At 32.6% G+C, this 11,138-nt stretch overlaps 1 protein-coding gene and 1 non-coding gene across 4 annotated transcripts; both read right to left on the minus strand.

Annotated features, from left to right (window-relative positions):
- Nucleotides 1–360: 360 nt before the first annotated feature.
- On the minus strand, nt 361–467 carry LOC121220547 (small nucleolar RNA R71). The gene has a single exon (XR_005917761.1). It is a non-coding gene; the product is annotated as a small nucleolar RNA R71 (small nucleolar RNA).
- Nucleotides 468–9,403: 8,936 nt separating this feature from the next.
- LOC107918112 (tetraspanin-15) lies at nt 9,404–10,778 on the minus strand. 3 transcript variants are annotated; one of them, XM_041099244.1, is made up of 3 exons: nt 10,504–10,778; nt 10,039–10,371; nt 9,404–9,949 (listed from the first exon to the last, which is right to left on the minus strand). In XM_041099244.1, exons 1-3 carry the CDS (start codon nt 10,627–10,629, stop codon nt 9,653–9,655), a joined length of 756 nt encoding a protein of 251 aa, XP_040955178.1. In that variant the 5' UTR covers nt 10,630–10,778; the 3' UTR covers nt 9,404–9,652. The 3 variants fall into 3 exon arrangements, with proteins under 3 accessions (XP_040955178.1, XP_040955177.1, XP_016703120.1); XM_041099243.1 differs by having other exon boundaries at nt 10,039–10,411; XM_016847631.2 differs by having other exon boundaries at nt 10,039–10,778.
- Nucleotides 10,779–11,138: the final 360 nt, after the last annotated feature.

Genomic DNA, 11,138 nt, shown 5'->3' on the forward strand with positions numbered 1-11,138 from the left:
GGAAAAGGATATTACTGTGGAGATGGGTGACAATCAAAATAATCAGCTACCTCCTGCAGGTCCTGCCCCTCGAACTATATATGATTATCCTAAGACCACTCTGATTGGGATTGAATCGATTATTGTGAGACCTACAATTGCTGCAAACAATTTTGAACTGAAGGCGAACATAATTCAGATGGTTATTCCCATTCTCTTACGGTTATTGTGAGACCTACTATACGCTTACGGTTATTCCCATTCTCTTTGAGGAGTAAGGAAAAATAGTGATCGAATTCACTTCCACGGAGTTCTATCACTACTTGGGAACAAATGACTGAAAAATTTCTATTGACGTACTTCCCACTGGCTAAAACAGCTAAGTTGAGGAACGACATATCTTCTTTTGCTCAAATTGACTTGGAGACATTATATGATGCATGGGAGAGATGTAAAGATCTATTGAGAATGTGCCCTCATCATGGGCTACCTTTTTGGTTGCAAGTTCAAACCTTCTACATTGGTTTGAATCTTTCGACTAAGCAGTTAATTGATGCAGTAGCTGGCGGAACATTGAATAATAAAATATCCGAGGAAGCTTATAAATTTATTGAGGAGATGTCACTGAATAACTATCAGTGGAAAGTCATGAGAACAAAACTGATGAAAGCAGCCGATGTTTTTAATCTAGATGCAGTTGCTATATTGTCAAGCCAGGTGGAAGCATTGAATAAGAAATTTGATGGTTCGAATTTTTCTATACAGGTGAATCCAGTGATGCAATACGATGCGAATGGAGTGGGGATTATTAATTCAAAATGTTTACCCTTCGGTTCTAGCATGGAGAATGAGCAAGTCAAATTTATGGGTAACAATTCTAGACTTCAAAATAACCCTTATAGCAATAACTATAATATAGGTTGAAGGAACCATCCAAATTTCTCTTGGGGTGGTCAAGGAAATCAAAGGTCATAACCTCCTCTGGGTTTTTAGCAACCTTATTAGCAAGAGAAGAAATTGAACCTTGAAGAGATGTTGGAAAAAATTATTTCAGTGTTAGAAACTCGATTTCAAAATAGTGAGATAGCTTTGAAAAATCAGCAAGCATCAATTCAAGGGATTGAAAATCAAATTGGACAACTTGCAAAATTAGTTTCAGAAAGACCACGAGGTAGCCTACCTAGCAATATTGAAACTAACCCAATGGAGCAACTTTAAGCAATCATTGTTCGAAGCGTGGAAGGATTAATCGAACCTAAACAGAAACCAAAACTAGAAGCTATTGAGAAAAATGATGAGGTTGAGGAAAGCAAGGAAGAGCAAAATCTGGTGGTTAGAAAATACAAACCTCAAATTCCATATCCAACAACATTGAAGAGAGACTGCAAAAACAAACAATATGGTAAATTTCTTCAACTTTTAAAAATTGCACATTAACTTACTATTTGTTGAAGCCCTTTCACAGATGCCAAAGTATGTAAAATTTTTAAAGGAACTGTTAACAAACAAGAGGAAGTTAGACGACTCGTCGATTGTGGAGCTCAATGTAGTTTGCTTGGCCATTCTCCAAAACAAACTACCCAACAAACTTAAAGATCTAGGGAATTTTATTATTCTTTGTCTCATTAGTAGTTTGAATGTTGAAAATGCTTTGGCTGATTTAAGGCTAGTATAAATGTCATGCCTTATAAGATGTTTAAACAACTTGGTCTTAGGAAACCCAAACCCACTAGGATGAGCATTCAATTAGCAGATAGATCAATTAGATATCCTAAGAGTATTATTAAGGATGTACTTGTAAAAACGGATAAATTTATATTCCCTGTTGATAAATTTATATTTAGTGAGGATGTCCATTCTTGTTGATTTTGAATTTAAGGTGATTATTTTGATAAGGGGAGACACCTACGTATTTTGTGCTTTAAAATTTTAGACTTGGACTGCTTGAATCTTTAGTATCCCTTTGGCTAAATTTCCAATGCAAGATAATTTGTGAATTATCTTAAAACATTATTGATGAAAACAACAAATTGAGAATGTTAACTTTAATGTGGGTTGAGGAACACCGTACCTCAATGTCGCGAGATAAAACCTCAAATTCAAAAACCTGGAGCATTCAAAGTACGGAGTTGCGACATCGAAATCGGGTTTGAAATTCTAGATTAAAATTTTTGGGTGACCCGACTATTTAGTACATATACTAACAATTTTTGAAAACCTAATTTGTACCCTTAATCACTCTCTAAAAACCTTTTAAGCACTCCTAAAGGCAATCATACCCTTCTCCACTCTCCGTTAATTCGAATTTTTGCCGTTCATCGTTAGCGTGATGCTCTTATTCGCACAATTACCACCCTCGCCGCTGGTCTCCTTTTTGACAGCAAAATTTATTAACAATTTTTGGTGATAAAAATTCTCACCTTCATTTATTTATTTTTATTTAATCATTTTATAAATTGTTGGATTTGTTTTTTTTATATATATTGCATTATCCATAGTGCCAAGAAAATTTTGTAAAACTGCACAATTGGCCAAATCGGGAGAATTTGATTCTACTCGATTCCAAAGTCAAGAAATTGAAAAATACTTCTTAGAACACCAAGATAAAAAAATTTATCCAGGAACGCAGTTTCGACTCATCGTTCAATTTGAACGACAAAATTTGGGATTTAATTCGAGCCAACTAATGGATCGACTTTTCTTTAACATTTAAATATTTGGAGATAGACTTAGTGGTGTATGAATTCAACATTCATTAAAGGAATGGGAAAAGTATAAATCCCAACATGACGTGCACACTCACATAATTTTCTGAGGCGAGGAGGTCCAATCACCCATCGGGAAATTTGTAATATTTATAATGCACCGTAGTATGTCTCCGATACGTTAGACGCACTAGATATTGATTATTTGAGAGACATTGATATGGATAAGATTTGTAAATATTTAGCCAAAGGGAGAGGCATTTGGAAACACCAACTGAGCACTAACATCCCTTTGACATTCAATCAGGAAATAATGTTTTTGGTTGCCAAAATATGATGCAGTTTATTTGCACATGAATTTCTTTGACCCTTAGCGTGTCTAATGTTAACAATTTTTGAGATGTTTTACTTTAGTGTATGTTGCAGCGTATACAAATGTGCATTAATAATTGGATTTATAAGGCAATGTTCATTTGCATTAGTGGCAAGAAGGTCAGAAACTTTTTTCGCACCTAGTGACTGCCTTATACAAGAAGGCCAAGGTTCCGATGTCCACAACCAAATAGTTTGTTAAGCCAACTAGGAGTATCCTTGGGAACTCCACCTACACCTACTACGTTGAGCTTAACTACAAGCACATCCAAGATTGGAATGAGCGACAGGAGAAAAAGATGGATGTTCCACAATTTCTCAAGCAGAAGATGAAGAAAAAAGGCCAAGGGACCAAGGGTCCAACGATATGACAAATATGGAGTAGGTCATTAGGTATGAACTACACCCAAAAATTTGAGATTTCCATCTCTGAGCCACCATCGAATCGATACCACCCATACAACAAGCTGGTTAGGAATTGGAGGAGGAGAAAGAAGGAGATGACAAGGACGAAGAAGAAGAGCCGACCCTCGACAAAAATTTTGATGAGATATTCCGATCAGAGTAGCCATCTGTCAGAAGAGTTAAGATTCGCACCCTGAGCTGCACAATCCTTACTAGGTCTACGGATGTGTGGGCCGCCACTCTAAACACAAGTCGAGGGAAGGACCTAATGATCAAAGAGAATCGGCCAGATCCCAATTCTAATTAAAAACTTTCGTACTTTTAATTTTATTTTTGGGACTTATAATTTTAATTTTTGGGATGATTTTATTTTGTTGGGAATTATTTAGTTATTTTTCTATTAGTTAATTTCTGTGTAGGAACCTTGTACGATATGCAACACTACATCTCAGAGTTAAACCGACATGAGGAAGACCACCTGACCACATCCAAGGACCTTTAACACTAAAATCGTGTAGTCTCTTCTCTTATCTTTGAGACACACATCAGGGATGATGTGCCAAGTAAAGTGTGAGGGGAACATAGAAATTTTTCAAATTTTAATGCTTTTATTAGTTGTTTTTTTTTGTTTATTTCTATTATTTTTTGTTTTCACTTTTGTGTGTGTTTGCTTGTGCGCGAGCTTGTAGCAATACAAGTGATTAGTTATAAGCATATAAATAGGAAAGTGTGACGTGCCAAGTAAATTGTTCAATGTTACACTATTTAGTTCATTTTATTACAATTTGAATACGTGACACTATATTAGGTGCACCAATGGAATAATAGGTACATGGAAAGCATATATGTTTATTTTAATAACAAGTTGTTAGTGTGTTAATATTTAGTTAATTGTAATCCATGAATTGAAACACTTAGGGATGACCTAAGGCGTTTGTTTGTAGACATTTTTGAGCCAAAAGGCCGACCTTAATGTAAAATCCCTAGTACCTTAATTTTTGAACCTAAATACCTATTTCTTGATGAACCACAATAGAAGCCCTAAGCCTTAGAAGATAATCTCTTGATCTGATTTTCTTGGTCCTTGCACGAACTTAAACGTCAGGCTATTGATATTGAGGGTTAGGTAGATACGACACGATGGTTTCCAAGTAAAAGAAAAATAAGAGTGAGCCTAAGGGATTGTATAGTATGGTGAGTATAAGAGTATTACAAACTTGTGCTTAAATAGAAAAATTTTGAAAATTAATCAAAAGGAAAATTTTGGAAAAAGCTAAAATAGCTAAGAAAGAAGTTTTTGAGAATATTGAAAAAAAGTGAGTGAAAAAGAAAAGAAAGAAGAAAAATTCGTTATTTTTTGCACATTAGTCTTGCTAGGACAATTGTATTCACTTACTATACCTTAGGAATTGAGATAAAAGGTAAGAGAGAGAAGGGGATATAAGGTGGCGAGCTAAAGGGTCTAATTGGGAAAGAATTAGGGTCAATATAATGTGCAAAATATTTTTGTGCTTTAACTATTTTGTATGCCTATTCCTTAATTCCAAACAAACCTAAGTCGTAGAATGTTACAAGCCGAAAATACCTATGTGACTTAAGTGATACGATTTATGGATGAAAATTAACTGAATTTTTACATTTCTAATTACTGGTGTTCTTCGAGCATAAATGTATATTTTGTGTACCTATTCCGATGGATCAATGTACTTACCACTCTTGAATTTGTTTGTTTTGTAATTGTATGAACTAATGTGTGTGATATTGAAGGTCGAGAGTTAGTTGTATATTGTGTTAGAGTTACATATTCATTCACATTGTTCTATGTATGTAGCTCTGATCTAGTCCTTGTATATGACATGCTCAAGAACTAGTTGATTTTATTTTATTGTGTGTGATTTTTATTTTGTTTCCTTTTATCTTGTTGCTTGAAGACAAGCAACGACTTAAGTGAGGGGGAGTTTGATTTGCTCCAATTCGTTGTGGCAAATTAAGATCTTTCCGGCACTTAACGAGCTTATTTTATAGCATTTTTATATGTTTTTATTTCATTTTCAGTTTTTATTACTTGGTGTTTAATTTATGTAAAATAAGTGTCTTTACACAATTTTAATTTATGTTATGACATAATGGGCCACTATGTGCATAGGGATGATCTAACGACTCTATCTAGTGTGTAAGACACTATTTTTTGTGCTTAGAAGATGAGAGACGATTTCATCGTCATGACACCAAGAAGTGGTGTTGCAACATTGAACTTTGAAGCCAAAATACCTAGGAAATGGACTGGTGTTGCGACATCGAGTGATTAACAAGAATTCTTAATTAAGGGTATTTTTGTCCTCACAATGTATCGTAATCAGAATTTTGGTCTGTTTAGCAACCCTAATTAGGTCTGAGCATAAACTCTATAAATAGGAATGTTAAGTCTCATTTGAGGAGGCTTGGCCAAGTGAGCCGTTTTAGTATTTTAGGGTTTTTAGTTTAGTTTTATTTTCTTTTCAATTTAGGCCTTTTTATACTTTTGTTACTATTTTAACTTGAACTCGATTTCGATCCAAGATTTCAATATATTAGTTTTTCATTATTTTGGTGTTGATTCCAATTGCAATCGAGGTGATCTTCACGGCTGTTAAGGGAGATTTTACTTTTGAGCTTCAATAGATATAAAAAAGGATTTATTTCTATACTCTTGACTTTTATTTAATTTGTTGTTATGCATGTTAAATATGAGTTTAGGAAATATTGTACGTAGATCCATGAGTAGTTAATTTCCTTAAGGAGTTTAACGAATGGATGTGTGAATAATTAATGAATGAATGAGGGTTGAAATCTGGGTTAGTGGGTTTAAATTATGTGTGATTAAACCTTACGAAGTGACGTCCCTAGGAAGTAATTTAGGATAAACGAGATCGAAAGATAAATTTACCGAGTGCCTTATAATCTATCCCGATCAAGAAAGTGAGGTCGAGAGGCAAGCGTGTATTGGTCGATTAGTTAATTAGCTAGAGGCTGAGAGGTAATAACTAGTTAACTCGATAAAACACAAGTTTTGAAGTTAATTAGGATCATTAAAGTGAGTTAAGCTCTTGCTTGTTTTATTGGATTATTTTTTATTGTTAAATTGGTTGATTTTTAGTTTAAATAATTTTTAGGTTAATTAGATTAATTGATGTTAATTTGATTTTTCGTAGTATAATTTTAAATCGGTACTATTTAGACATATTAGTGTAGATAATTAATTTCTGTTTAATTCAACTTCCCTTGGGTACGATCCTCGGAATACTTCTCGGAGTGTTTCATTGTAACATTCTTCTATATTACAATTTGACCTGTATACTTGCAAACACCGCTACTTAATTTTATATCTTTTTGTTGTTGTATTTCCAATCTAGATGTTCGCACTTCTGGCGGTGGTCAAATGAATAGAAAAAGAGAAATGAGAAACATTCAATAATGGTTATGGTTTTTTCGAAATGAAATAATGGAATAATTTAGAAATGAATATAGGTTTCCGAAATGGAAATGGAAATGAAAATGATTGATTTGCAATTCTATATGGATTACTTAAAAATGATCGGAAGAATGAGTTTATGATTTTGAGATGTTTTGAAGCCTAAAAATGAAAATAAATCATTCGGTCACAGTGAAGATATTGAGTTGTGAAATATTAAACATAATTCTCTAAATTTTACCAAGGGTAAAATCGTTAAAACTTTATTTGGGGTAAAATCATCCAAATTTTACTAGGGATAAAATAGGGATGAGAAAATTGTTTAATATAGAATATTAAAATTTTATTTTGAGAAATAGAAAAACTGAATCGAGTTGGATCACAATACAGAGTACTAGGTCAAAAGGCCCAAGAAGTACTCGTAATTGGACCTGATGTAAGAAAGACCCAAAACCCTTCATATAACATGAAGGGGGCAGCAATCCTAGTAGGAATACTAAGGTATGCCATCCACCACACTCCTACTCTAAGTAGGAAGTGCTTTTTGTATTTGAAATAAACCACTACAACTCAACAAAGTTTCTACCTTCTTTTCTTATAAATAGAGGACACCAGTAAGGTATAAAACAAATATTTGAGAGATTGTTACTTTGCCGAAAAGTAGAGAGAATTTATTCTTAGCTATTAAATATATTTTTTCAGAATAACAATTCTACTAGTTTCTATTAAAGAAGAGGGAATTTTCGTTTCCATCCTAAATAAAAAAGATAAAACTATTTCTAGTTCTGTGTTTCAATTCAATTTATTCGAGCCCACACTCGAAGTAGTTTGTGGTATGAGAATATCAGAGAAGACCGTTTGGTTGAAGGTCGAGAATAATGAACGTTCGCTAAGCCCAAAACACAAGTTCAGTTAGGGTTTATTGCAATAAATATTACAAACCGGGTCAGATTTCAAAATTTTAATTTTTCGCTGTTCAAGAAAACCATTTTCAAACCAAATTTTTTCCAACACACAAACTCTCCCAATCTTCATCAAAAAATAATTTTCATCATAAACTAAATATTCATGAAAAACGATTGGGTGTTGGTCAAATGGTTTTAGATATTTTGGATTTCCCAAAATTCTATAACCAAAATTTGAAACCTTAACTTATGTTTTCTCCAAAACATATGGTTTTCAAGTTTAAATCCAAAATCAAACAACTTTAAAAAACATAAAAAAGATAAAAACATACTTGGCAAAATTTGCATTTGATCCCTGGAGAGGTGTGTTGATTTTCATTCTTCATGGTTTGAGTTCTCCACTTTGATTTTCACTACAAGATTTCTAGTCAGTTTCTAGTTCATAAGGTTTTCTGAAAAATACTAAATAAAAAATTTAATTAATGATATAATTATATAAAAAAGGTAACCTAATTACAACTAATCTAATTCTAAGAACTACAGCATTAGAAAAAGATATCTAATAAATAATTATATATCAATATCCATTCACATGTATATTCACAACATACATAAGAATTGAGAATGCCACATTCTATCATTTTAATCAACACACAAGAAGAGGGAAGAAACATTTGACCATCAATTTATGCAATTAGACATAGCATGACCCAAGCTCTAATTGTTAGAAAATAATTTGAAAAATATGCTAGAGTTGGTGTAACAAAATTTTAAAATTTTTTGAAAAGAACTTTTTTGTGATACATCCAACTCTTTCTATAACAATTAAATTTATCTGTAAAAGATTTGGATGTTATAAAGAGGTGATTTTTATATACTTGTAAGAACATTTGAGACAACTATAACAACATTTAAAATTTAAATCATAATTGAAATTTTAAAAATTTCAAATTAAAAACTATAATATTATTAACTAGTGAGATTTAGATAGGATGTTTAATAAAATTTATAAATGTAATTTTATTTGTTCAATATTATTTTTATTTAATAATATATGATTAATATATTTTTTATATAAAATTCAAGTATTTTATTGAATTAATATCTTTAACTAAATTTATTTTAATTTAGTTAGTAATTGAACCAATTTTACCAAAATTTGGAAGAATAAATTGCTATAAAGAGCTAATTTGTAGAAAGTGTGCATCATACTTTATGCTAATTGTTGTTAGAGATGAAAAATAAAATAAAATAAAAGGTTGGTTTTGCAACCAATTTTATTTTTATAATGAAATATTGCTGTGGTTGTATAATGATTATAAATATTATTATTAATAATTTTGGTTTAATCATTAAATTAGTTAATTAAATGCTTTCAAAAACCCATAAACAAAATTTGGAAAGAAGAAATTGACCGGGAATGAATTAGTTAAACAAACTAATTCAGTTACACAAATTGTTTAGATTTTATTCTCTTTTGTTACATAGCCCGAAGGTTTTTATTGATTTTTTATCCCAATAAATAAATAAATAACACAATTTATACTACTAACTAATCTTTGCTGAAGTTAATTCTTCTAACATTGAAAAAAAAAAACAGTTTAGTTCTTTTAAAAATCAGCTCTCAGCTTGATTTCAGAAGTTCGTTACGCAAAGTATAATTAACAAAAAAAACCGGTAGCTTTGTACAAGGAAACAATGACCACTACATTAATATTATTTTGATCTAAGCAGCTAGGAATTAAAACGAAATTTAACCACATAAAATCCTAACGATGTAAGGGAAAAAAACCAAATACTAAAAAATGTAAACGAATCAGCCTCTCAGCTTTGATCTAAGATATATGGAGCTCCCACATTGTTACCAGAAATAGGGACAAATGAGAACTGATTAGTAGCAGAGCCATGCAAACCAAAAATACCCCAAGTTTCAACCATTTGCTTCGCAATGCTTTCATATAACCTTGTCGACAGGTTAGGCAATCGTAGCATAATGCGTCTCTATCGTTCTTCCATAAATCACAGTCGGGATTGTAAGTATCAGAATCAGTTTGCATTTGATCATTCTTTTCCCAGAAGGTCGCGTTTACATACTGCAACGGGCAGTCTGCAGGTGGTCTGCAACATCCAGACTTTACAATGGAACATAATTAGTATGTAGTACCAAAACAAAAGATTTAGAAATATTATTGTTTGTGATATGTAAAATGATAATACATACCTCCACCGACGATAATTTCTTCATGCTGAAATCATATGATTTGAGTTTCGTTGATGTCAAGGCTAAATCACGGCAGACGCCAGTGTCGTAGATGCATTCTTTGATGTTGTTCCAAAGCTCGTTGTCATGAATTTTCATCTCGAACCACAATGGTGTAGCTGGAATCCTTCTGTTTTCCATGCTGTTAGCGCCAAGGAATGCAAGACCGATGGTGAACATCACGGTCAACGGCACCATAACCACAACGATTCCCACCATCTGCATTCGAGCTCTCAAGAAGAGAGCTGCATTGCAGATGAAGAAAACACAGATCAAGCCAATGCTGATCCCAATCTGCAAGCTAGGCAACTTGAATAGCCATTCGCAGTCATAGCTTTTCATGTATAGCAACCAGATAACGGAGGAAAGAACCGGAAGTGAGAAAACAAATGAAACAACGGATAATAAACCTGAAACGCGTTTCACCTGAAAGAATTTCCCTGGAATAATGTTTTTCTTCGGGGGTACTTCAGCCTGTTTATGTTCGTTCTCTTCAATAATTGGCACTTGTACCTCTTCTGCTGGATTACCATCAGCTTTATCATCTGCCATTGTATTAACGAAGAACAAGACCTTTGCAAGAAATGATTGTCAAAAAAAAAAAAAAAAGAATCTGATTAAATGTTACACCTACTTTTTAGTGCATGCCCAACTGTATAAGCATCAAGACAAACAAGACAACCCAACTGCTACGTTTTTTTGGTAATACACTAACATCTTGTAAGGGATATACCGATATATAGTTTCGTGTTTTTTACCGAGTCCTAATCTTTAATCCACTTATCGCACGGATATAGTTGGAGAGATATTAGGGAAAAGTTAAAGAGTCTGTTTCCCTTGATATTTTACCATATTTATTTATATATTACGTGTAACAATATGTACTTTGATGTTCAAGATTTCTAACAACAATTCATGTGATCAAACATTTATATATAATTCAACTGATAAAGTTGGTAATTTGTTTTTTCATTTTTGCTGACAACTATTTAACTGAAGTGGAATATTTTATAGTAATTGGATTAATAGGCAAGTTTTAAGTATGTTCACATCAGTCTCAA

Source organism: Gossypium hirsutum, chromosome D08, assembly GCF_007990345.1.
Source record: "Gossypium hirsutum isolate 1008001.06 chromosome D08, Gossypium_hirsutum_v2.1, whole genome shotgun sequence".
Taxonomy (NCBI): Eukaryota; Viridiplantae; Streptophyta; class Magnoliopsida; order Malvales; family Malvaceae; genus Gossypium; species Gossypium hirsutum.